This window comes from Anolis sagrei, chromosome 6 (genome assembly GCF_037176765.1).
Source record: "Anolis sagrei isolate rAnoSag1 chromosome 6, rAnoSag1.mat, whole genome shotgun sequence".
Taxonomy (NCBI): domain Eukaryota; kingdom Metazoa; phylum Chordata; class Lepidosauria; order Squamata; family Dactyloidae; genus Anolis; species Anolis sagrei.
This window is the reverse complement of record NC_090026.1, coordinates 19,266,974-19,294,777: the sequence shown is the minus strand read 5'-3', so window position 1 is coordinate 19,294,777 and position 27,804 is coordinate 19,266,974. Positions and strand designations below refer to the sequence as shown.

At 38.9% G+C, this 27,804-nt stretch overlaps 2 protein-coding genes across 2 annotated transcripts; one reads left to right on the top strand and one right to left on the bottom strand.

Annotated features, from left to right (window-relative positions):
- The first annotated feature begins 1,627 nt into the window (after positions 1-1,627).
- SYNGR4 (synaptogyrin 4) lies at positions 1,628-15,823 on the top strand. The gene is made up of 4 exons (XM_060780396.2): positions 1,628-1,723; positions 3,044-3,281; positions 11,976-12,112; positions 15,557-15,823. The coding sequence occupies exons 1-4, from the start codon at positions 1,628-1,630 to the stop codon at positions 15,773-15,775; spliced, it is 690 nt and encodes a 229-aa protein (XP_060636379.1). The 3' UTR covers positions 15,776-15,823.
- A 1,419-nt stretch (positions 15,824-17,242) lies between these two features.
- Positions 17,243-26,127, bottom strand: KDELR1 (KDEL endoplasmic reticulum protein retention receptor 1). The gene is made up of 5 exons (XM_060780395.2): positions 25,683-26,127; positions 22,392-22,492; positions 20,449-20,607; positions 19,164-19,416; positions 17,243-18,016 (listed from the first exon to the last, which is right to left on the bottom strand). Exons 1-5 carry the CDS (start codon positions 25,771-25,773, stop codon positions 17,982-17,984), a joined length of 639 nt encoding a protein of 212 aa, XP_060636378.1. The 5' UTR covers positions 25,774-26,127; the 3' UTR covers positions 17,243-17,981.
- Between the last annotated feature and the right edge of the window lie 1,677 nt (positions 26,128-27,804).

Sequence of the window (27,804 nt, the reverse complement as noted above, 5' to 3'; positions counted from 1 at the left end):
GCTCCACAGTCGCACAAGGTGGAGGATTTTTCTAGGTAGTTCCATTTTGCCAGGCTGTCTTTTGATCAGCCAACTCCTCTTCTGAGTCTGTTGAGGGACTTCCAAGATGCCCATTGTTGGTTTGCCCCTGGAGGAAGACCCTCGTGGGGGGCCATCCAGTTGAAATTGCCTGATTTTGCTATCCACAGGGATATTTTTGCTGTTGCTGAGGAATATTAAAAAAGGAGGGAAGTGACTTGGTATACTATAACAACAACAACAACAACAACAACAACAACAAGCTTTATTTATATCCCACCCCCCTCTCCTCAAAGGGACTCAGGGTGGCATACAACAGAGAAAACACAGTTGTATAATAATACTCAACAACCAAATTAACAAAATTCATCAACCAACATATACATACTATGGTATATTTGTCAGAGTTTAATTGGCTTGACTTTCATTTTGCCTTAGTGGGCAGATTAGAGGTTGATGACTGTGGCCCCTTCCACACTGTCCCTATATCCCAGGATCTGATCCCAGATTATCTGTTTATTCCAGATTATCTCGCAGTGGAAACTCGTACAATCCAGTTTAAAGCATATAATCTGGGATCAGATCCTGGAATACAGGGACTGTGGAAGGGTCCTGAATACCAGGGTGGAAGCATATTATAGGTATTATAGGTTTGTTTACTTTTTGAATTTTCAAATGTTGATAGAATCTGAGGACCCTTCTAGGGCCCTTCTACACAGCCCTATGTCCCAGAATATCAAGGCAGAAAATCCCACAATATCTGCTTTGAACTGAGTTATCTGAGTCTACACTCAAATTATTTATTTATTTATTTAAAACATTTATATTCCGCCCTTCTCACCCCAAAGGGGACTCAGGGCAGAATACAACATATATACAGCCAACATTCAATGCCAGGACATAATATGATTCAATACATACATAAACATTAAAAACATTTGTCTCAATATTAAAATACACTGTTTAAAAACCATCTTGATCATCTATGTCTAATCTAATTGGCCTGGTAAGGTATTGCTGCTTTATTTCACTGTTCCCAAAGCTTGGTCCCACAGACAAGTTTTTACCATCCTTCTAAAGGACAGGAGGGAGGGGGCTGATCTGATCTCACCAGGAAGGGAGTTGCATAGCTGAGAAGGCCCTCTCTCTCATCCCCACCAATCGCCCCTGTGACAATGGTGGGATGAAGAGCAGGCCGTTTGGACAGGTAAATTGGACCAGGTCCGTTTGTGGCTTTATAGGCCAAAGCCAGCACTTTGAATTGTGCCTGGTAGCAAACTGGCAGCCAATGGAGCTGGCGTAACATGTGGGATTTCCTGCTTTCATATTCTGGAATATAGGGCTGTGTGGAAGGGCCCCAAGACAGGCCCTATATCCAAGGATCAGAGCCCAGGTTTTCTGTTTATCCCAGATTTTTTGGCAATGCAGACTCATATAATCCAGTTTAAAGCAGAAAACCTGGGATCAGATCCTGAGATATAGGGCCTGTCTGAAAGGTCCCTAAGTGGGGCTTGTATGATATTCTTCTAGTTATTAATGATCACCAATTTCCATTCCCAGAAGCCCTCAAGATCCAGCTTTGTCCTAGTGACAGAAGAGCAACGACATGATGAGGAGGCTGGTTACTGCTTTGAAGGACTTTGCGGATAATGACATAGTGCACTTCCTTACAAGACCTCAGATTATTGCCAGAATCCTAGCAGCGGTGAGGAGAAAAATACTAAACAGCATCTTATGATTTCTGTATAATGGAATTAATATAAAAATTGGTTTTATTTTTAATTTTCCAAATCACAATTTCAGTATTCACACAAATTTTGGAGGAACATATAATACTGTAGTATATGTTGGATCTTCGAAGTCTAGACTAGAGCATTAACAGTTGTTGTTCCATAACTGCATCAACAACTACAATTTGTGTGCAAACCTCCATACAATCTAAGAGAGATACATTTTTTTATTTCCACCTAAGATGCAATTCCATGGTTTTTAGGCCGCTTCCATACAGCTGAATAAAATCCCATATTTTCTGCTTTGAACTGGAATATATGGCAGTGTGGACTCAGATAACCCCGTTCAAAGCAGATATTGTGGGATTTTCTGCCTTGATATTCTGAGTTATATGGCTGTGTGGAAGGGCCCTTAGAAAGCAGTTTTGCTTGATGCTACAATTGTGGGCTTATTACCTAGAACATATTTCTATGAGTGCATCTATACTGTGTAGAATGCAGTTTGATACCACTTTAACTGCCATACCTCATCTATAGCATTTTGGGAGTTGTGGTTTGATGAGGCACCAGGCCTTTAACAAAGACGAAAGACTTTGCAAGACTAAAATTTCCAGGATGTCATAGCATTGAGCCATGGCAGTTAAAGGGGTATCAAACTGCATTCATTCTGCAGTGTAGGTCAGGCATGGGCAAACTTTGGCCCTCCAGGTGTTTTGGATTTCAACTCCCACAATTCTAACAATACAACTGCTTGCCTACGTTGGAAGAGAACCCCAAGTTTTAACTTGTGGTATGTTTTGGTTACATTTGCCTAACTCTCCAACACACATGCACAGCTATTTGGTAGACTGTGATTTAGCTATGGAGCAGATGCATGATGGGAATAACTTCTACCATGCCTTCTTCCCATTTTCAGTGATAAAATCAGATTAAGTAACGGCTGTTTGTTAATCTGACTGGAATGTGACTTGAATTGGGAAGATGATAAATGGAAAGAAATTCTGTTCAAATCCACACTCCCTTTTTGCCAAGCTAATTTACATAACTCTAAATGGGATGCAGAGAAGAGGACTCAAGTCCTGGCCTTGCCCCAAATTTTCTTCAGCCTTGCCCACAGCCAGTACGTAATCCCCAACCTACCATACATGGCTCTTAAAAGAATAAATGTTTGCTCACATCTGATATGAGCATTAGCATGTTATAAAGGTAGGGTGAGAAAGCTATTAAAAAGGCAGATTCTTATGGTATTCCAGCACCTTTCAGGTTTTAACTTTTCTTATTTCCTCTTGTCCTAGGTATTCTCTCTGATAATCTTTGCTTGTTTGGTGGCTGAAGGATATCAGAACTTGACAACCTCTTCCCAGTTACACTGTATTTTGAATGATAATGGGGCAGCCTGCTGCTATGGCATCACAGTGGGTGTACTCTCCTTTCTTCAGTGTCTCCTCTTTTTGGGCTTTGACATCTATGACACTTCAATTTCAAATCACAAGTTCAAGTATGCTATCCTTGTACTGGATGTTACCTTCTCCAGTGAGTAAACAATTTTAATACCAAAGCAATAGAGCAGATTTTGGTATGTGTGATTTGCTAATAGGTGAGAGTCTGAAACAATTATATGGTGCTCATCCTTGTGCTGGTCATAGGCCATAATATATCATTGATTGATTGGTGCTCATTCAAATCAGTGCCTTCTGCTGTGAGTAAAATAATCATTCTGATGGCAGAAAAGAGTGATACAAGAGAGGGTTAACTTTCATTGCCAGCATTCTTCCCCATTCTACAAACCAGGATAGCTGTTCTTCACACCCTTCCTTGCTTTTCCCCTTCTTAGCCCAATTAGCCTCCCTAGAAGAAATCTTCTGTTATTTACTTTATTGGCCTAGTATTATAAGCAAGCAGCAATTACAAAGCAGTTGTGGGACAGTACCCACATAGGTCCTGAGGCCTGTGCTTGAGGAGGGGAGTCACTACAGCTATTCTTAGTCTTGGATTTCAGACATATGAGGTACTAAGGAGAGAAGAAATTATTGGTTTCTTGGGAACTCTCCATTTTTGAGCATGTGTCATAACACATCAGTATGTTGTCTGCATTGTGTATGTTGTGTCATGCGACCATAAAGAGAAATCTCTGAGGCTATGTGAACTAAGCTATAAATTATATATTTGTAAAAATATAAAAGAAAGATATTCATGAGATATGTTGTGTCCCATACATTTTGTTATTACAATTTACCGGTATGTATGAATCCATATCTCCTATAAGGGGTTAGTGTAATCTTTACTAGTCAAACTGAATTACTGTTTCGTGAAATAATGCATATCTAAAAAGTGAGTTACTTACCAGCATTAAATGTTTGGAAAGCTCTGCTCTAGTTCCTACTGGTCAAACCTGTGAGGACATATAATTTGTTCCCCTGATCCAAAAACTTCACTAATAATAGCTAATAATGCAAGATGTTTCCATGCTTCCTTAATGACTACAAAAAATATTTGTTGACGTATATTTTACGCAACAGTACCATTAGTTTTGTTTTCAACTGAAAACCTAGTAAAGCACTTATTATTTCTGCTGAAGTATTTTTTAGATTCTATGCATTGATACATACTGATTTTGCAACACCCACATTAATTGCAATTGACCCTTTAATTTTTGGACAGTATAAAGCTCCATTTCCAACTGAATACAAAATTCTTTGGAATCATAGTTTCCGCATGTTCTCAAAGTTAATTGCCACTATGGAATTTGAAAGAGGACAGATTCTCCATCATCATCTCCACTTAATGCCCAGAGAGACTCCTGTACTTTCTGAAACCGTAAACAACTACTGCCAGTCAATGTACACTACACTGAATTAAATAAAGGAGAGTCTGTCAGTTTATTTTTCTATAAACCACCAAGTAGCAGAAGGGAACATGTGCTACTTATATCCCAGGATAAAAGACAACAGAGTGGAATATCATTCTCTATTTAAAATAGTAATCTAAAAGATGACAGCTTAACTCTCTGGAAATGGTTGTAATGTTGCTGCTTTATTTCAAACATTCCTTATTCCCCCACCCCAACCCTGTAATGGTTCTAAAATAGTGTTGCTAATGGGTGCAGGCTTCTTGTTTTGTTTTGTTTTGTTTTTTTAGTATTGTATTGTGATATTGTTCCTCTGCCTGTTGTCTCATCTCTGGAGACGGACACTGAGCTGAAGGGCTCACAAAAGACAAGAGGCAACACATGGAGTCAGAGAAGGAGCAATCAGGATATACCATTTTTACACAAAAGACTGTCGTTTCCATGTGCTATCTTACTCATTGATATTGTGCTTTATTTGACAAGCTTGATCACAGGAAAGGGATGTCTCAAGCAGAGGCAATGAATTGGCTTTTCAAGCACTGACATTTGCTAACATATGAGAGCTCAGTGCCATTGCAGCCTGGCAAAATTAAATGCCACTGACACATCTCATCTGGTTTCATTCTCCATCTGCATTCCCTGTAAAGGATATCCCCCCACCTTCTTTCAAGTTAAGCTATCAAGAACATTGCCTGTAAACTCACTGCCCTCAGGCTTTAATCAATAAGGCTATTAATTTTAAGTACTCACAGAAGAAGAGAAAAATATTTCTCTTTCAATATCTCTATTTGCCCAGATTAGGTTGGTTCTATATCATTACTACATTTTAATCCCATTCTTGTTCAGGGACCTCATCTTGCAAAAACAAGGTGCCAGTCTCTTTTTCTTTTTATCTTTCACAGTGACTCACATAGGCATTGTGATTTACCCAGATTATCTTTTAGGTTTTTACCTGAGCAGAGACTTGAATTGAGTCTTCCTCTTTCAAAACAACATACTATTCCATTACTACCTTGGCATTACTTTTATTTTGTGTACTTCAATAGTAGCACTGTTGCTAGTTGGGTTGGTTTCTCATACCAGGCAGTCTTTTACTGAGGAGCCAGACAAAATGGCCAAACAGTCACTGGGTAGCCACTACTATTGTGTGTGAGCGAGAGTGAGAAAGAGTGATTGACAGAAGGTATTTCAAGAGACAATGATTGTGGCGCTTTCATTAACCCTTATTAGTCTTTGCAGAGGAAAGCAACAGTCGACCACTTCTAAATTGGTTCTGTCATGATAGTCCAATGATGAGGTAATCTAAAATGAAACAAGAAGTAGTGCCATAATTTGATATTTCCCGATTGAAAGGCAGTCAACCAGCTACTACATGTACAATAGAAGCAGTGCTGTGTCTAATAACACAATTGGATTTAGGAAAAAATAAAGCTTAACTGCTGATTTGTGGTGAAAAATACAATTTTTTAAAAGAGTATAGATTATGATAAATTATGGTCCACACTAAAAGAAATTGAGTGCTACAACATCTGATTCCCTTGGTGCATAGTACACATTCTGGACAGGAGGCCCCTGTCAAGGCAGAATATGTTAAAAAAAAAGAAAAGAAAAGAATGGTTTCCCATTGGAAAAGAACCATTCTTGTTTAATTTATACACTGATCATATGATATAGAAAGCAGGAATACGTTCAGAGGAAGTAGTAATAAAAATTGGGGGAACATCAACATTTTAAGATATACAGATAAAACTGTATTACTGTACTTGCAGAAAATAGCAAAGACCTGGAATGATTACTGGTGATAATTAAGGGGAAAGTGCAAAAGCAGGGTTACAGCTGAATATTAAGAAAACAAAAATAATGGCCACAGGTGGTTTATGTAATTTTCAAGTGGATAACAACAACAGCATTGAAATAGCTCATTTCTTATATCTTGGCACAATCATTAATCAAAATGCAGATTGGACTCAGGAAACCAGAGGACAAATAAGATTTGGAAAAGCAGCCAAGAAGGAACTAGATAATATCTTCAAGTATAGAGACATATTGAGAGAAGTGAGAATCAGCCAGACCACAGCACTGTACAATATTTCTAGTTTCTATGTATGATTGTGAAACCTGGAAATTTAAGAAACCCAAAAGGAAGATGGTCAACTAATTTGAAATGTAGTACTGGAGAAGAGTTATACAGATAAATGAAAAGACAAATGGGTCTAAGAGCAAATCAGATCTGAAATCTTTGATTGTGTTTTTCCTGCATGGTGGGGTTTAGACTAGATGTCCCATGTGGTCTCTTCCAACTCTATTATTTTATGATTCTAGATTAAAAGATGACTATAAGCTGAGGCTGCCTTAATTTGCACACCACAAGATGAGGCATGGGCAAACTTTTGGACTTCAACTCCCATAATTCTTCCGGTAAACTGGCTGGGATTTCTGGGAGTTGAAGTCCAAAGAGGGCCAAAGTTTGTCCATGCATGCACAAAATGTATAAATCACTAAGGGGTTGGGGGGGGGGGGAGGTGGGAATAATGCTTGGTAAAGTGGAAAGCAGTAGGAAAACAGTAAGATTTACTCAGTTAAGGAAGTTGTGGCCCTAAGTTTGTAAAACCGGTCCACCTCCGAGCCCAATTCAAAGTGCTGGGTTTGACCTATAAAGCTCTGTACAGTTCTGGCCCAGCTTACTTGTCCGAACGCATCTGCCTCTACGTCCCATCTCGCAATCTAAGATCATCCGGGGAGACTCTGCTCTCGCTTCCATCAACATCGCAAATGCATTTTGCGGGGACGAGAGACAGGGCCTTCTTGGCTGTGGCTCCCCGCCTATGGAATGCACTCCCAAATGAAATACGATCGACTCCATCCCTCCTGGCCTTCAGAAAAAATGAAAATCGTGGTTTTGGGACCAGGCCTTCAGGACGCAGACGTAATTTGCACCATAATGGACATTGATTCGAATGGCATTGTGGCAGATGACATTGGGACTTCGTTTTATTGTTTAAATTAATGTTATATGTATTGGTTTTAATTATTGTTTTGTATTTGATTGTGTTGTATTATTGTAATTGTGATGCAGTGGTCTTGCACCGTTACTAATGTAAGCCGTCCTTCGGGGATTGAGAAGAGAACGGGGTACAAATGCCAGTAATAAATAAATAATAAATAAATAAAACCTGAGCAAGACCATTAATAACAGAGCATTTTGGAGGTCTCATTCAGTGTCATAAGTCCAAATCAACTTGATGGCACATAACAGAGACAAGTACTGTAGACGCACCAGAACAGCTTTTCTGTCATTATAACTATTTCCTAGTTTTACCTGCCTGTTCCCATAACTTTGCCTCTTTAAATATGTCCAGGAACACACCCATTCCTCTAAATGATTCTATTGGTTTGATATCCAACAAACTGATGTAATAACATTTTGGGGGTTTTTTTTTGTAACTGTCTCTTTATTTCAAAACTGAATGGTATTTAATTAAGTGAAACAGAGTTAAAGCACATCAAAATTAAATAAGTTCCACAGTGCAAATATAAATTTCTGCAAAAGCTGAACATACAGTACATGTCCCTGAGCTGATGCTACAAAATGTGTTAGGACAATATAGTCTCATGTTAAAGTAAAATCTCTAGCAAAGATTAGGAGGTACAGATAATATATATATTATAATATAAACTTTATTTATATCCCACCACCATCTCCCCGAAGGGACTCCGGGCGGCTCACAATAGTACTGCAACAAAAACAGCATACATTTACATAACAGCATTCATTTGCATAAAAGCAACATACATTTGCGAAGTATTCTATCTTCAGTTCTCTCACCTAAGAAACATTTGACATGTGCCACACTGAAGACAGGGCATTTGGATGTCTGGAGCATAGACTGGTGTGCTGCAGTTTGGCAGCTTTTCCTTCTATCTTATTGTTCAGCAGCTTAAAAAGGCAAAATCTCTTTGTAATGCACCTGCCAACTGTGCTGTGTTGTTTGTTTTAGAGGATGATAATGCTTTGATTCTCAAAAGGTAGTCAGTTTATCCATGAATGGAGGAGCTTGATTAAATTTACTTTGCTGGCTCTGTTCTGAGGACAGGGGAGCTATAATGTTGCTGCTTCTGTAGTTTAGAGCAAGCTCATCAATTGCTCACTGTGAGATAATTGACTTGCTATGAGAATTTCTCACATAGGTACAATATAAAATTTTAACAAAGTTTTAATTGGGAAGAAAATGTACATAAGCTACACTGTCATGTAAGAAGAGAATGATAGCACAACTAGATGATATAGAATAGATCCAACATCAGGCTCTCTTGTACTTTTTTTAAAGTATGGGGCTGTGGTCTACGGTCTCATTACTGAGGAGCAAGGTGATCTGTATTTTTCTTACTTAAACTGCTTATTCTTTACTTCAGTTCTGGGAATTTTGAAAAGAGATACTGACACAAAAGGGGTTACACCTATTATTTCCCAGAGACAGGGAAGTCACGTATCTTCTAGGACACTGCTTAAATTGTGGGTCCTCACTCCAAGTGGGGTCCCCTTAGCTCAGTACTGAGAACCCGGAAAATTTAGCAACAGTAAAAGTTTTCTGGATGTAGCCAAGTGGCGGTTTTATACATTTAAACAAATCTGTTGTACAGTGTTTACTAGGGTTGGATAGGTTCGTTCAGAAGAGCCTAAAAGTCGTAAAAAACTCTGACTTTTGACTTTCAAAGCAGTTTTGAACCATGCAAGAAAGGTGGGAGGGGCAAATTTGAATTTGAACTTACCTTTTTTTCCCGGAAAAAATCCATAAAGTTCAGATGTCTCCCAAGGTTATATTAATTTTCACAACCATTAAGCAACTTTGGTAAAGCCTAAACAGTTTTAAAATCTCGTGGCTTCCCTTCCCCGGTGATACAAAGAGGGATGAGGTGGGCGTGGCTAAGCACAGCCATTGTTGTAGTTTGTGAAGGTCAGGCCCCCAATCCTAGAGATTGCAAAAGGCTCTGCTGTTAAAATTCCCTCACTGCCTTGCTGCTCATTAGCCAAAATGGATGAAGGACCTCTGTAGCGCAATAGCTGTCTGTAACAGTCTTCGTCTAAATGTAAAATAAGCTGATTGAATCTACAAAGTTGTCTAAAGAAAAGGCAGCAAAGCAATAAGAAACCCTAATCCTTTCTTTTTCTGTCATCCCTGCAATAAAGATACATGTCCACCACAAAAAGGAAGCCTCCATGACTCCCCACACCTTCCTTTTCGGCAAAACATGTGCATTGGCTCCCCATGCCCTGCGTTCTGATGTTTGCCATTATTTGCCACCATTTACCATGATTTTTCCTTTTTGCCATTTTTCCCTGGCAGGGATCGAACTCACGACCTCCTGGTTCTGGGGGCAGTATGCTCTCCGAGCCACCAACTGCCCTGTAGCAAGTAACAATTCGGAACTTATACTTATTCACTTCCCAGCAGGAAAGAAGGGGGGTCAGTCTAGATGTCCCTTGATGGGGTCTGTATATGATTTCTGTTCTCCACCAATTTAACACAGGTTGTGCCACACAGAGTTTCTGGAGTAGAACAACTACTTTCAAAGTAAAGACCACCCAATGAAACAGGAAATAACTCTTTCAATCCAGGAACAGATTTTCTTTATTTTTAAAAATGTTTTTTATAAAAACTTTGAAATTTTTTCCCTGGCAAGGATCAAACTCAGGAGCTCCTGGTTCTGGGGGTGGTGCGCTCTCTCAGGGACCCACCGACTGCTCTGCAGCAAATAGCAATTTGGAATTTACACTTATTCACTTCCCAGTGGGAAGTCGGGTCAGTCTATAAAAACTTTTTATAAAAACTTTGAAAATTCACCAAAAATCAATTGATAACTCAAAAGTGATGAAATTTGGTGAGCTAACAATGGTCCATGTGTTCTACCACTGTAACAAGTTTAATCAGGATTGGTCTAAAAATGAGAGACGGAGAATCCCCTGAAGTTTCCCTAGTGCCAGTGCTGTTTTTTTCCTACTGCGCATGCGTGTCTGCCATTAATGAAACAATTCGGAAGTTTCGGAAAGTTTGAGATTTTTAAAAAAAATTCAGAAGTGACTTTAGAATCGAACCACCAGTGCCCCCAAAATCTGAAACGAGTTTTGAACCATGTCTTTTTGGATCAACCAAGCCGAGTGTTTACAGTGAACTCTGCAAAAATGTTTCAGCTGTATGTTATAAAAAGGAAAATCAGCCTGTTTAGCAAGCCTTGTAAATGCTTATTTGTTATCAGGAAAAGTATTATTTTTATACCTATTTTATATACCTATATACCTAGAGTCATATAAACCAAAAGAAATTTAAGAAGCCCAGTTGTAGAGAATTGTTAGCTCCATTCTTTTTGTCTTTGAGTTGAGGGTCCAGTCTCCTTGCTCAGGAAGTTGGGCATTTATTTGCAAGAATGTTTTTTTTAAACAATCTACCCTGTTACCAAAGAGAAAATGTGTTTTATGTGAGGGGAAGCAAACCAAGGGGAGGCAGTGCTATAGCCCTGGAAGATCAGGTGTTTGTTTTCTTCAGATTGTTCCCCACTTCAAATCATCTAAGCTTCAACATAGATACAGGCAGTCCCTGAGTTACAAATGACTCATAGTTACAAACGGGGGTGAGACAACAGGAAGTGAGAGCTAAATTCACTCCTGAAAGGGTTTTCATGGAGAAAAGGGGTCTCCACAGAAGCTTTATAATTCATCCTTGTTTCCACAAGTCAATATTTTCAAAACCCAATTATCACAGAGACAGAAGTGAGGTGTAATCTTCTGAACAGGGACACAGACAGCAAAACAAACACAACAGGGGTGTTAACCCTTGCCTTTGCTATCCAAAGCTCTCGGTCTATCAGTGTATCATCTATCTACCGTACCTATCTTATTGGCTGGAGTTACACTTAAAATGTACTAGTTCCAATTTACAAACAAATCCATCTTAAGAACAAGTTTACAGAATCTATCTTGTTTGTAGCTTCGGTACTTGCTGCACACTACAGTATGAACCCTGGGGTTAAAGTTTTCTCAGCTCCACGTGCCTGGGTTATCTGTATTGCAGCAGGCAAGCCTAGCTTCAAACTGCATTAAATGGTCTTTAAGAGGAAAGTGGCAACAATCCTCTTAAAGACCCATGAATTTGTCACCTTTCTAGGACTAGCATTTATTTTATTTGACATTGTTCCTTTTTTCAGAAATATCCAAAGGAAAATAAAATGTAAACTGTTAGAAAGGATATGACTGAAAAGTAAAGACTTAGACTTGTGAATGTTGTCTTCCACAAACTATATGAAAGGGGCTTGCTGGGACTTGTGACTTCATTTATCTTCTCAGCTATTTGTAATACAGTCTATTCTCTATTTTTCCTTTCCAGTCATCTGGACATGCCTGTGGTTTGTTGGGTTCTGTTTTCTAGCCAATCAGTGGAACAGGTCGACACATTCCTACCTGCTGGGAACTAGTGCTGCACGAGCATGCATTGCCTTTGCTCTCCTCTCGGTTCCATGCTGGGTGAGTCAGTCAAGTACTCTTCTTTTAAATTCTAGAGTAGAGAACTTCTACAGAGTTAGCCATGGAGGCAAAGTGTGCCTCTTAAGTGTCAATAAAAGAAAAACAGACATCAGAACCAAAATTGACCTTCCCTGAAAACAGTTGGCCCTAGACATTAAAACTAATGAGATGATCATAAAAGGGCAGTTATTTCTTTCTATGAATTGAATGTCCCCTCTCCTTAAATGCTGTATGAACAGCATAATCCTCTCTATATATAAACACTACAACTGATCACATGCAATACTATTTTGCATGTGATCTAGAATTTATACATTTTGAGTGGCTGGCATTAATCAGTGTTAGATTTTGTGTTATAGAAAACAAGACAAAAATAATACTTAAAGGTGTGTTAGTATAATTGTATCAGCTGGTGGTAGCAACTAATTTTTGAGTAGCACTGGATAAAGCAACTGAATTGTCTAATTTATTTAGAAGAAGGAATTAAAATTATTTAGAAAAGACAAATAAACTGAAATGTGCAGATTGGCAGTGCCTGGCCAGACATACTATCTTGAGCAATGTAAACAGAGCAATAGGACTTGATCCTTAGTCCTATTTTGGTTTGATTCATTGTAACAATTGCTGCCTTTGCCCATGTTTACTCTGGATAAGGCAGTTATTAAATTGTAATAATTTCAAAATATTTTATTTAAAAAACTGTATACTGTAGTGGTATTTGTTAAGTGTGGGAATCTAGGTGTGTGCCTCACTATTCCCCATGCAGTGGATCAATGGCACAAAGTTTGTTTAAAGTATGCAGTTCTAAATAAGGGTAGAGAAGATATTAAGGGAGGCCTGTAAAGCATGTAAATCCATAGAGCATTACCAGTATTAGGCCAAGGGGAAGAGATAAGACTTGATAGAAAAAGACATTTCCCCCCAAAAAGTGCATTCCATGTTTCAGTTTGAGTGGAGAGTTCTGTTCCTAGAAGTATTCACATTTATTAATGTTCAGCAAACGTAGGGAAACTGCATCCTATAGGCTGCATGCAGCCATTAGAGCTGTCCAAATTGTTTGAATTTTTGCCACCAGATTTCCCAAAGAGTGGGTGCAATTTGAATGGCAAAATGACTCTTGACACCTCCTAAATATTTGGGAGTTTAAAGAAAACATATCAAATTTTGGTATATGTGTAGTTCTCTCTTCCAAAGAAGTGCAATACAGTGCCCTAATTCCTGACATTTGCCCACCCTGGTCTAGTGAATTGGGGGGGGGGGGGGGCGGGACACTGTTCCACCTTCCAACAGAAATTATGTATACATGTGACTTGGCTAAAAACCATTTCTGGTCACACAAATTTGGAAACTGGCCACTGTTTGCTTTGTTGTTAGCAGCTGAAACTGCAGAATCATATTTAGAGAACCACACTGGAAGAAAATGGGATCCCTAATCCTTCCAGCATTCAAAAAGAAGAGAAGAGAAAAACTTGTTCCTACTTCTTATATCAGTCATAAGGGCTCAGTATACTTCTGATTCAAATAGTCAAAAAACACCCTCAGTCTTCTGGATGATGTTTATGCCTTCAGTCCTCGTGGAACTGAGTGACTCACCCTTCCCATCAACATGTTGTAGAATTAATCAGGAGGAGCCTTCATATACTGGCAGTTGCAGCAGGCCTTCATTTACAAGCTGGCACAGAATGAACCCAAACAATTTCGGACTCAGTCCATCCCACGACTGGAGTTCATTAGATCAGGATTGCTGAAGTTAACAAAGATTTTACCTCCAGTTGGAACCATTGGTAACCAGTATGTGATCTGTTAGGCATAGGGCAATTGAATCCTCTCTATTTAAGAGATTAACTCCCTCAGTAGAATCTGTAGAAAGCACACCTTTGACCAGTTTTATTTTACAACTGCTATGAGAAACTGGACAAAGTGCCAGTTTCAGTTCGTGATGAGGAGTGGTAATCACACTTACAGAGGCTTTCAAAAGAAGTACAAAAATGGAAAATGACGCTGATCTTTTTGCTTTGAAACATTTTCCCTCTAGAATTCTTTCATTACATTTGAAACATGCTTTCTTATCCACAAAAAAATTCTTAAGCCTCTCGTTTAAACATAACACAGCAAGCTCTTTTCTCTTGCTAACCTAACCCAAACACTTTACTTGCAAACCCAATTATAATAGAACTGATATTGTTTGATATTCCAACACATCTTCAATTCTCTTTCATTTGCCTTTTTCTGCTGCCCAGCTCTCTGCTTCGGCAATGTTCACCCACACATTTTCTCTGCCTCCGCAGCTTCCTTTATTTCTCAAAACCTACTTGCCAATTCTCTAAAAATATAAGAACTTAGCTGAATCTGAACAAATGTCAGTTTAATCCTATATCCATTTCCCCCAGTTACTCACTAGATGGCTATGGGAACCCTAAAAGAAAGATGAAATCTACAGCAGCCTTTTGTAAAGATGAATTTGTAATTAGAGGCTTCTGAAATTGGGGGTAATTTATCATTATTATGAGTAGTTGGTAGTACCCCCCCCCCCTTTAAAGGGGACTATTTTATTATTGTTAACTATGTGTTGAGTGAAGAAGTACAATTTATTTCTTGAGAAAATGGATAATCTCCCACCAAATATAGAGGTTATATGAGAGTTAGAAGATATATAGAAGATATAAGATTTGGTTGAACTGAAGCTGCTTATTTGTTTCAAATTTTTGAAAGTCATATATAATATTTACCCACATTCTTTTTGATACTGAAAGAACTCTAAAACAGTGACTCGCCATCTTTGATCTTCCAGATCTTTTGAATTCCAGATTCCCTGAAGATTGGCCAATCTGGCTGAGACATCTGGGTTTTGAAGTCCAAAACACATGGAGGACCAACATTTGAGAACTGCTCTAAAACACTTGTCCATAGAACAATTAGAAAAGACTATCATTGGCATAATCTCAGCACACAAGCATTAATTCATTGAGGGGTTTCTGTTTTGTTTAGAAAAGCTTTGCTTTAAAAAAAACAAAGTCTTTTTCAAAAAATTTAAAAACTTTGTATTTTGACTTAATATGTGCATGATGATATTCACACACCTACTAATCAAGTTTTTGCCATAAAAATATTTCTAAGAGATATTGTATTATTAGTCATTTGCCAAACACTTTAGTTATGTTGTTATTCATGTAACAACTTCAGAATGATCACACAATATTTCTTTTGGAAAGGGTAAGCATGGTTCACCTAATATTAGACCTCAAGCTCATGACTGAGCTGTGATTTTAATTCAGAGCTTCTAGGATTGAGAGTGGCCTAGACTCACTCTGATTAATTTCTACTTTAAGTCTTAGTACAGCAGTATAGAAGCCAAATTTCTGCTTTAAGCCTCAGTACAGCAGCATAGAACCACATGTACAGTTGAATAGAAGTACCTCACTCTTTCCCTTTTCTTTTTCACAGGTGTATCTGGCTTATCTGGCTCTGAAAAACCTGTGGGCTGAACCACCGGTTCCTTACAAGCGGACCCTGGATGAAGGGTCTGTTGCCTTGACCACCCTGCCTTCTTGTACTACCACCTCCCTTCCCAATAATATAAGGTACCCTGAGAATATGGGTACAGCCTCTTATCCATCCACTCCCGTACCTCATCGACTAACATTAATGAATAGTGATGACTAGATAAATATTTATTCCTGAAATAAATAAAGGAAGAAGGGAGGATTTGGAAGACCCAAACTTATTTTTATGTGTTACTCTCATTTTGATAAAAAAAAATTATATATATATATAAAAAAACAGGAAGGTTTTAACAAGTGAGTCCCTTCTTCACATACTTAGTACTATGGGGTAACTTTTAAAGATCAACAGGTGATCACCCACTATGTACTTCCCTTGTTCAAGGCCTACACCATATTTTACATGCTTGTTCCAGTTGTTTAAAATCAAGATAGCCTTAAACAACTGCTTCTAGCTGGGAGACTGCACTCCTGTAGCAGCTGTAAGTACTTTGTTTCTCTTTCTTAACAGAACAATGACATTACAACTACAGAAGAAAAGCGAGAATGTGTATCTAAACCTGCCATAGCACTGTTTTCTTAACTCAATACAATTGAATAAAACTATCATACCCAGCTTAAGGAACCAAAAATAAATGCATGACAGTGCAAGGGGTGTGTGTTCACTCTCTGCTATGAAGTTGCTCACCAGTGGGCAACTGCTCCTTTTCTCTGTTAAGATGCAGATTACAAAATTGATGTGGAAGATCCTCGGTGTGGACTTCGTCATACTTGACTGATTCACAAGTGGCCATTACTTATTTGAGCCATGTGAATACTATTGAGTTTGGGGGTAAATCCAAATTAACTCAGGATGTACACACAGGAACATCTGGTCCTGTCTGCTAACATGTTTTCAATTTTTTTTAAAGTAGCATTTGCATTCATATTTTAAGGGGAAAGCTTAAGGAAATGTGGTACTTTGACAGTGCAGACCTATACATAAATATAACTCTGGCATGAATGCACTAGAATTTATACAGCGATATATTCGACTGCGGCCTAAGCAATTTCTCACATTCCTGTTTCCATTTTAAAAACCGGCATGTGTCCAAGCACTGAAAATAAGTTAGATCTCTGTGATTCCTCTTCCCTTCACCAGCTACAAGTGAATAATTCTACATTTTCTATGCTGTTTCCACATAAGATAAGTTTTAAACTCCAATCTTTTAGGAGGAAGAAAGCCTCACTGAAAGTTAAATTAATTTCTAAGTCAACACATATGATTGTACTGTAAATCAGAATGCACTGTAAGCAGAATCTACAGATGGACACTCGCTCTAGCCAGTTGATCTTCTACCATTCACACTCACTTCAGACAGGAGCAGCACCATCAGGTGTATCTCTTAATGTCATGTGAAAGTACACACACTTCCTATTAATGTCATTTTGCTATGACATAATAGTCTAGGAAGCCTGAAGATGTGACAGCTACAGAAAATGAGTCTGCATAATATTTAATGTAAAATAGGTTCCTAAGAGAAACACCAGCCACTCTTTTTACAGAAATCAATCTGCAGTGTACCAAAGGTTAGAATGAAAAGGAAAACAAGCGCACACAAATAGGAAACAAAAGATTACAATAGGAACAGCCAAGAAAATGTATTTTTTTATTTAAATTCCCTTCCCCTTTCACAAAGGCACTAATTAACAGGGGGGTTGCCTTTTATGTAAAGTGGATGATGAATTAATGATCAAACAATATACAATATGAAGAAAAAGTAAAGGAAAAACTAAAGGAGGAGACAGTCTTATCATGACAATCATTTTTTTTAAATGAGGCCTCCTTCCTCAATGTCACTATCTAAAGGAAACAGACTAAATTTGTGAATGCTCCTCTTCATCTGGACAGCCCCACAGCATTAGGCCCGCACAAAAGGAGAAACACAAATTTCTTCTTAGCACAACACTCAAAGTGTGAGTGCAAAGTAAGAGGAGAGAAGTCTCTTTCAAAAACAAAACAAAACCAAGATGTTTTCCTACCTTTGCCGGTTCATCACCAAAATGAAAATCAAGAGTAAAGAAATTGAGGAAAATGATCCAAAAAAAGAGGTTTTGAGAAGCCTACAAACTACATATTACCCAGGAGTAGCTGTTGTCTGTTTAGAATCCAAGCTGTATCCTACTTTACCTCCATCTATATCAGTCTCTCAAGCAGAAGAACCATTCATTGTGTTTTTCCCCAAAAATCACTCTCAGATAAGTTTAGAGTGCATGAAGAGACCAATAAGTGATTAACTTGGTACAAAAAGTCAATCTGTGTCTAATTTCCTGTAAAGGAGTCCCTCATCCTCCTTGGCCAAAGACTCTCCCGGTGATCTCAGTCTGGACTATGCAGGCAAACTCAACTTCTTGCCTTTTAGAACTGCAGAAGGAAACAGAAAAAGGATGCATGAGAATTTTAGCAGATGGTTTCGCTACAACTGTACACCTCTTACCAAATACTAAGGTAACTTGCCTATATAGAAGGAAAGCATTTTTTCCAGCAATTTTTTAAAGAAAGAAAATAGGTTAGCAAGGAATACCCAATATCATTTCAGAATCCAGTAACTTCTGAAAACACAACTCATTGTTTTTATCAACTCATTGTCTTTATCCATATATATAAAGTAATGTGTGTATATTTAGAATAATTATATATATATATACACACACACACACACACTCTCACACGATTCTAAGATGCGATTGATTGTATAACGCACACTAATTGCAGTACCACTAACAGAAAAAATGTATATGTAATGTATATAGGACCCATGATTCTCAGCTGTACCCTATTTTTAGACATGTTTATATGGAGAAAAAAGTGAGCCTTGGAACTGAAAAAATACAGTGTGCATGTGTATGAATCTAAGTAATAGTATGCATTAGTTAATATGACACAGACATTGCATCAATAAACAAATGGGATATATAAGCATGTGTGGAAAAAATCCAAGCAATACCCTACATTTAACATTTTAATATTATTTTAGAGACACTTCCAAGTTATTTTAATGCCCGAAGCAAAAAATCTAAACATTCCTATACAAGTGAAAAAAATATAAAAGTAAAGGAAATAACTGATATAATCAGTCTTTTAATAGTCCTCCATAATTTTTTGACTTAGTTTATCAGTCCAGTTTAGTAGAATCAAACTATGTTTTTATTTCCTACCATAAGAAAGTGATCCTAATGCTTACATGTTGGAATATAGGAATTATTTACTATACCATCTCTTAAATGCTGGGGAGAAGGCGATAATTGAACTGTTAATTAATTTGTTGCCAACCTACAAGCAGCAAAATGTCAAAGGAATACTTAAGTGGTCTGCTGCAAGAGTCTGAAGTCTGACTGTAGTTGTAGGGTGCCTCCTAGTGAAATCCCAGACATACCGCAGCTCTGTCTCAAAATTTCTGTTCCTTTCTGAGATGTATTGTTTTCCACTTAATAGTTCTAATCTCACCCAGCTTTCAATTCCAGGTGTATTTCTATGAAATACCATCAAGAAATAGTTTGTTTCAAGGTACCTTTTGTAATGTAGAGGTAGAAAAAATCACAGTAGAGTATGGTTTGCACTAAGCCAGCCACAATGGCAATTAGATCGAAGAAGTTCTCAAACTGGTAGCGCCAGATCCAATTGAACAGGTAGAGGGCACGGTAGACACCCAGAGCAAAGAGATAGTGGCTTGTGATGGTTTCCGCTTCACCTGTCTTACTGACCATGAAGAGCTGTGGCAGGATAGCTACTGACTCCAGGTAGATGGAGAAGGTCCAGAGGATCTGGAGGCATCCAAGGGAGAGAAAGTACGAGTGCATTTGATGAGAATTTCCAATGAAATGTAGCTTAGCACTAACTCATAAAGTCCACAAAGTTGTGCTGCCAAGTACAGCTAGCTGTTGCAGAGGACATGTGAACTGTCTATTATTACACTGAAGATTCCAGACTGATTTGACTGATCATATATTTAGAGCTTTTTTCCCACATGATCTGTCACTGAAAATACTGGATGGCGCTGATGCAGGTTTTATCCTGCAACCTTTTGCAACTGCATCCCAATTAGCATTTTGCTTGGTTTTTGTTTTGTTTTTGTACATTGTTAAGAACATTTCTTGTGATATTCTTATTCATATTGAACTGTATCCAGATGAAGATGGCTAAACTTTAGTCCCAATGAAATTAATAAGATAAGTTAGTCTTTACCTTTTTTTAGTTCCATATATTTAATTGGGATTAAAGTAGTCTGTGTTGCACCATATTTACAAGCCCCCACTATTTTTGGAGATTTTTTGTTTTAAAACAAAAAAGTTGAGTTTGTATAACACTCTTATACTACACATAACTCATTACTTACAGTCTGAAAATTCCCGTTGGGGGTAGCAGAGGGATATGTTTCCACCCAGCAACAGTGGCAACAGCAATAAAGGCTCACTTGACTTAAATTTGTTTAAATGTTCCTCAGATTTACTACTTGGTGTATGCTTACAAAGATGCTAACAAACAAACTCAGTTTTATTTTAAAAAACAATGTAAACCCAAAATAATATTACTACTTTTACACAAAGGATTGCCAAACAAGGGAGGTGGGGAAGTAAGATGAAAAGGAAGAAGTGGAAACTGGAGAAAACATAACACCCAACATATAAAATGCAAAAATATTCGGACATGCTGTATAGCTGTCCTCTGACTAGAATACCAAATGCTGCCACCAGATTTGTGAATAAAATGTTTACAACTGAGATTAGAAACCCTTATCTTACAGAATTACATGTTCAGAACTTGTCAACACAAGAGAACTTCCAACATTACATTACCTCTAGAGGAGTGAAGTCATGGTTCACTAGGAAAGCTAACACTGCTGTAGGGATAACTAGGAATTCCACCCGGAAGGTGTCATGGTTGCCATCATAGGTGGCTTTGAATTTGCTGTAAATCATCCACACTGTGGCATATGAGCATGCAATATAAACCACCTATAAGAAACAGAATATATCAAGAGGGATCACTCAGATCAAATATTATACCACTACCCCAATTCCTACCCATTTCACTACATCTGCTTAATACATTACTGCATAGTGTATAGAGAGACCTATAATTATTATATACATATAATTCAGAGTCCTAGAAAATCAATATTCTTATTTATTGTAACTTCTAGATTCAGCCGCCCTCTTCAACCCCAAAATTTTATACAGGGCTAAATCTTTCTTCTCTAATTCTACCAGCCTCACATTGAAGAATATCAGATCATCCATGTAGTACATTATTCACTTCAGTTTCTGATACCCTTTCAAAGTTAAAGTCCTCAGGTTTTTTCCCCTTCAATCAACTCACAATCTTGATTTGAGCCTTTCTCTGATGTAAGGGTACAATGTCTTTAATATCCAAAATTACTCACAAGGCAAAAAAGCTTGCAAAGTCTTACACTTTATTATTCAGCTTAAAACTTTGCTTATGTTGTGGGTAAAGAAGCATTTTGAAACTTATTATTTGCAGACATGGCAAAAATTAAGTTAACTGAGGCTTTTGTTTAAGCTCATTTCAAAAATATTATAGGCTCTCGGAAGAGTGGTATGATTTTGTCTAAATAGATGAGAAGCCAAATGAAGGCTTCATTTTATGCATATTTATTAGTGGCACCAAACTCACTGGATACAGATTTGCACTGTAAGAGAGTCATGATACAGGCAGTCCCCAAGTTAAATTTGTAAGTCAGAACAGGTCCAGCAAAAAGTGTATTCTTTGTAATTTGTAGTTCCTGTGTGATAGAATCCCTTTTTTAAAAAAATACCAAAGCTTCCAAACAATCCCCCAGCTTTCTTGGGATGTACTTATGCTCTGGAATGAATACAGTTCGACACTACTTTAACTGCCCTGGTTCATTGCTATGGAATTCTGAGAGCTGTAGTTTTATCAGGTCTTTAGCTTTCTTTGCCAAAGAATGCTGCTGCCTCACCAAACTACAAGTCCCAGTATTGCATAGCACTGAGCCAGGGCAATTAAAAATGGTGTTAGACATAAAGGAGAGTAGAGCTGGTGAAATGCCGGGAGGATGAAGGAGAGATCAATAGGAAGAAAAAGAAAAGGGCGGAGAGATTTATAGGAAGGAAAGGGGATTTTGAGAGATTGATAGGAAAAACAAAGAAAGGGGTTTTGGATAGATCCATAAGGAAGAAAAGAGAAAGGGGGTTTGGAGAGATATGGATATGAAAAAAGGAAAGGAGGTTTGGAGAGATCATAGGATAATAGAGGTGGAAGAGATGGACCATCTAGCCCAACCCCTGCCATGCAGGAAAACACAATCAAAGCATCCCCAACAGATGGCCATCCAGCCTGTTTGAAAGCCACCAAGGAAGGAGCTTCAATAGGAAGAAAGGAAAAGGGGTTTAGAGAGATCCATAGGAAGGAAAGGGGCTTGGAGAGATATCATAGGAAGAAAGAGGGGTCAAGAGATACAGACACGATTTGGCTCAGCGCTAAAATTTCATGGCAGAGAGGGAGGGGAAGAGGCCAACTATGAGTTGTTCGTTAAACAGATGTTCATAACTCGAGGATTGCCTGTATCATGTTCCCCGCTATAGCTGGTTGCAATACCAAGCTATCTCAAGGAAAATATGGATATGTAGGGAGCAGACACTGAGAATGCTTCCACATTCCCCCCCCCCTTGCCATTTGACCCACACACCCTCCCCTTTTAGTGTCCCACCTACTTTCAATCTAGAGCTAAATCCATTTAAACTAGCCAAGCTTGTACCTTCATGGAAGTGTTGTACAACGAGATGTAGTTGGTAACTAGGTCTAGGTACCGTGTAGTGAAGACAATGGCAAAGAGAGCTTGACTCTTCCCCGAAATCCCTGCACAGAGAAGCACAGGACAGGATTAATAACCTCAGTGTGGAAAAATTAGACCAGGCCTGCACAACATCTGACCCATGGGCCTTATGTGGCCTGAAAAGGGCTTTCTTCCCAGGAAGGCAGGCATTTGAAGGCCAGACTGATGGAGAAGCCTTGGACGGCCTTGCTTCGCTGGTCACTGCAGGCCTCTCTTTCCTCCCTGGTCAGGCAGGTTTAAAAAAAATGGCCCTTTACAAGGGGCAAGTTGTGCAGGCCTGGATTAGACATTCTGTGAAATATGCCCAATCCCCAAGCAGGCAACTATGAGGAATACATATCCTCCCCAAAATATCACCCCATTGGTCTTTTTTAGGACCAATGAAAATGTGAGCAAGAAGAGAACAAAACTCTTCAGAGAGATTTAGTACTGAAGTCTCAAAACAGAGAGCAAGGTTTGAGCGCTACAATGGTTTCAGAAGAACTCCAAAGCTGGGAGAGATGGGTGCTGCATGTGGATCATTAGGATTGGTGAAAGTGCCCTTTATTAGGTCTTTTCTGCTGGATAATTTGGGCCTTTTCCAGATCTGTTCTTATTCAGATCTAAGGAAATCTACACCAGGGCTTGGCTTCTGGCTTCCCTCCATTCAGTTTTCTTGGCCTTTATATGACCTAGCTTCAGCTAGGCAAGTATAATGCTTTTTTACCCTCCAGAAATTTGCCATTTTAATCCAAACTTAAGACTGATAAGGTTCTGGAGGTTCTATGCTACCATTTTGCCCATTGCATCTTGATGTCCAAATCCCAGCAACCAAGTTTCCATAATGTAAATATATAAATATATTTTTTTAAAATATGGTTTTTCCATTCTACAGATTAAATGGAATATCACATAGACCCCATCTACACTGACCATTTAATGCAGTTTGAAGCTAGGTTCAAATAGCAGTGGCTAGCCAACAAGCTCCCATGAAAACACGAGAAAGAAAGCCTTTAATGCACATAAGTGCTTTGTGGTTTGTATCACTACCCAAGCCCCAAATCTGTTCCAGAATTTCCTATGTAATCATCTGCACAGCGAACACTTTATTCAATACCAGTTTGAAACTGACTTAAGAGGTCAGTATAGATGTCAGTATACCTTCCCCTAATGCTAAAATAGCCATGGATTTAGACCTCCTCAAAACACAGTTTATATATTGGTTTTCCTTACAGAGCATTGCTATAAAATAGTGGGGGAAAAGAACTATTACAACTTCTCCAGAGAGAGCACATGTAGGCATCCTTCAGAGATGCAATCCTATGCACATCTGTCTGGAAATTATCCCCACTGAACAGCATGGACCTTTTGAGTAACCATGAACAAACTCACTGTGCAATAACCCACAATTTGGAAATTTAACAGTTTGGCAACAAATGTTTTATGAGAACAGTGGCCAGAGCTGTTTCTGCACTCACTTTTTATAACAACTAGACTATTCTTCTTGATATGTTAAACGAGGACAAGAAACAACAGGTCTTCTGTAACAAACAGGAGCATCAATTTTTGTTTTAAAGGGAAGGCTACTGGTTTCGAAGGATGCATCTGTAGAATCAATGCAGTTTGGCACCACATTAACTGCCATGGCTCAATGGTATACAATCCTGCGAGCTGTAGTTTGGTAGGGCACCAGCACTCTTTGCCAGAGAAAGCTAAAGAACTTAGTATAACACTGATTTCATAGAACTGAGCCTAATGCCATGACCCCCCTTAATACAGACCCTCATGTAGTGGTGACCCCTAAGCATAAAATTATTTCTGTTGCTACTTCAGAACTGTAATTTTGCTACGGCCTTGAATTGTAATGTAAATATCTGATATGCAGGATGTATTTTCATTCACTGGACCAAATTTGGCACAAATACCCAATACGCCCAAATTTGAATACTGGTGGGGTTGGGCAGGGGTCGATTTTGTCATTTGGGAGTTGTAGTAGCTGGGATTGATAGTTCACCTACAATCAAAGAAAATTCTGAACTCCACCAATGATGGAATTGCACCAAACTTGGCAAACTGAACTCCCATGATCAACAGAAAGTACAAGAAAGGTTTGGTGGGCATTGACCTTGAGTTTCAGAGTTGTAGTTCACCTACATCCAGAGAGCACTGCATATCTGATATGCAGGATGTATTTTCATTCACTGGACCAAATTTGGTATGGCCAAATTTGACCACTGGTGGGGTTGGACGGGGGTCAATTTTGTCATTTGGGAGTTGTAGTTACTGGGATTTATAGTTCACCTACAATCAAAGAGCATTCTGAATTTCACCAAGTATGGAATTGCACCAAACTTGGCACACAGAACTCCCATGACCAACAGAAAGGGTTTGGTGGGCATGGACCTTGAGTTTCAGAGTTGTAGTTCACCTACATCCAGAGAGCACTGTGGACTCAAGCAATGATGGATCTGGCATAAATAGTCACTGTGCCCAAATGTGAATGCTAGTGGAGTCTGGGCAAAATAGACCTTGACATTTGCGAGTTGTAGTTGCTGGGATTTATAGTCCACTTACAATCAAAGAGCATTCTGAACCCCAGCAACGATAGAATTGGGCCAAACTTCCCACACAGAACCCTCCATGACCAACAGAAAATGCTGTAATTTCTGATGGTCTTTGGTGACCCCTCTAACACCCCTTCACGACCCTCCCCCAGGGGTCCCGACCCCCCCAGGTTGAGAAACACTGATCTATCTATATAGTTATGTATCAACCTACCTATTTTAAAGCCACCTCATCACTTTCAGAGGGCCATGACTAACTAACTATATCTATCTATCTATCTTAAAGCCACCTCATCACTTTCAGAGGGCCATGACTGACTAACTATATCTATCTATCTATCTTAAAGCCACCTCATCACTTTCAAAGTGCCATACGTGTACATACATTCACACACGCACACGTGTATTAAAGCCACCTCATCACTTTCAAAGGTCCATTCAACTTTACAGAACCACCCATTCCAAGCTCAGCTTCCTCGAAATTAAGCACGATGGGGCTTCAATCCTCAGCAAGGATGCACAGAATCGTAGCTTTTTTTAAAGAAGGAAAATATATCTCAGGTATAACCTAGTTTCTAACTAGCTGGGGTCTTCCTCTCTCCATTCATTGCAGGCCCAGGTTAAGGAGAGCCTTGTGATCTGGCCGGAGAGGCGACAAGACCTTTCTTACCTGCACATGACCTCGTCTTCCAGATCTTCAGGAGCAGAATGATGATGGCCAGCAGGTGAGACAGGTCTCCCAAAAAGCGGAATATGTTCATGGTGTTCCGGGTGGGCTGTGCAAAAAAATGCGCCCGGCTTCCTTAGAGGAAACCTGCAAAAAAGGTGGGGAGATGGTGATATTTGGGGGGAGCAAAAGATCCCAGAAGAAGGGAAGGAATCAATGAGCCCTTGATTATTATTATTATTAATTTTTTAATCCTTTTGATTTAAGGCGAGCTGGAATGCCTGTGTTAGGATTTCTGTGCAGGAAGGCCACAAAAGGGGGAGGAGAAAGACTTGCCACTCCCACCGTTGGGGCTGGATTAGTCAAACCGGATCAAGGAGAGGAGATTTCGCTTCTGAAGCCTGCCTTTTGGGGGGATCCAAAGCTAAGGCGAAAGGCAGGGGTTCTTCTTAAAGACACACATATGATATGGATGTTGTTTTTTTTCTCCTAAACTTTGGCCAGTCGGATCTTTTTTTTTAAATTTGGGACTTCAACTCCCAGAATTCCTAAGCGTTGGCCAAGATGGCTGAGGCTTCTGGGAGTTGAAGTCCAAAACACTTTAGAATTAGGAATTGTGGGAATTGAAGTCCAAAACACTTGGAGGGCCGAAGTTTGCCCATGCTTGCATTTGAAGCTCTCTCCCCTTTGCTTTAGCATCTGAAATAATATCTGTATTAATCCATGAATTCAAACATCCATAGCTTATCTTAAATATGGGACATCTTTTTACTACCTCATGGTATACAATATGAATTTGACCATTCAGTGATTTTGGTATACATTAATCCTAGTGGATACTGAGAATCTACTGTATATTTCTGCGCCTTGGGGTAATGAAACGATAACAGTAGAAAGGACCTGCCTTGAATCAGGACTGTGTCATTCAATATAAATCATTGGCTGAATAAACTGTAGCTTAAATGTAAACAAACCTGAATTTGGATTGTTTGATTTCCTGGAGCAGGCAGGGAAGCCACGTCCTGTATTCTAGGGAAGGTATCCATGAACACAGCAGGGACAACACTTTTTGTACTCTAATTTTTCAAATTATTTTCAAACTGCATTAATTCAACTGTGTTGATGTATCTACCTCTGGCAGTCTGAGGTCTGGGGTATTAGGGCAGTGGGAAAAGTGCAAGAAGGCAGGGAAGTCCATAACCAATATATAAAAAGTTATACATTCACTGGGTTGCTGTGAGTTTTCTGGGCCATGCTCCTGATGTTTCCGCCACATCTATGGCAGGCATCCTCAGAGGTTGTGAAGTCTGTTGGAAACTAGGACAAGTGAGGTTTATATATCTATGGAATGTCCACAGATATATAAAGGATTCCCCCAGGCAGGAAGCAGCCAAGCTTTGAAGCTGCAAGGCCATTCAATGCTAATCAAGGTGGCCAATTACAACATTCACTCTTGCCTCAAACAGACAAGAGTTCTTTCTTGCACTCTGGACATTCCACAGATATATATATATATATACCTCACTTGTCCAAGTTTCTAACAGACCTTACCACCTCAGAGGATATCTGCCATAGATGTGGGTGAAATGTCAGGAGAGAATGCTTCTGGAACATGGACATACAGCCCAGAAAAACTCACAGCAACCCAGTGATTCTGGCCATGAAACCTTTGACAACATATACATTTATTGTTTGCAAATAGGAACTAAACAAAATGATCAGCTCCTATTTGGAAAGGATTTCTCCTAAAGTTCATGATGTGTCTCTGTGCCCACTCTGTTTCCAATCTCACAGTAATATTTTAATAAAATTGTCATAAGGCTATCTGCGGTATTAATTCCTTTTGCTTCCTGAACATGTATGGTCTGTCAATGCAATTTCCCAAATATTGTTTATCCATCCTCTAATATTTCAACCTTTCAATTATCAATGATGCTGATGATCATATAATGTTGTGATATAGATTACATGACATACATGACAATGACCACTCCCATTATAAACTCCTTCCTCAGTAACCAACCTGAGCAGCAATGGGTTTTGCCAGCTGAGAGAGGGACAACAAAGGGTTGGAGTCAATCTCAGTTCATCAACACTAGAATTAACACACTTTGACACTACTTTA

Bases quoted from the DNA above. Each gene is read 5' to 3' on its own strand.
- SYNGR4 (XM_060780396.2), top strand. From the start codon at position 1,628: ATGAGGAGGCTGGTTACTGCTTTGAAGGACTTTGCGGATAATGACATA. The intron at 1,724-3,043 runs GTGAGGAGAAAA...CTCTTGTCCTAG, and splicing joins TTGCCAGAATCCTAGCAGCG to GTATTCTCTCTGATAATCTT. The intron at 3,282-11,975 runs GTGAGTAAACAA...TTTCCTTTCCAG, and splicing joins ACTGGATGTTACCTTCTCCA to TCATCTGGACATGCCTGTGG.
- KDELR1 (XM_060780395.2), bottom strand. From the start codon at position 25,773: ATGAACATATTCCGCTTTTTGGGAGACCTGTCTCACCTGCTGGCCATC. The intron at 20,608-22,391 runs GTACAAGCTTGG...TGTTTCTTATAG, and splicing joins TGTACAACACTTCCATGAAG to GTGGTTTATATTGCATGCTC. The intron at 18,017-19,163 runs GTACCTTGAAAC...TTCCTTCTGCAG, and splicing joins CTACCTCTACATTACAAAAG to TTCTAAAAGGCAAGAAGTTG.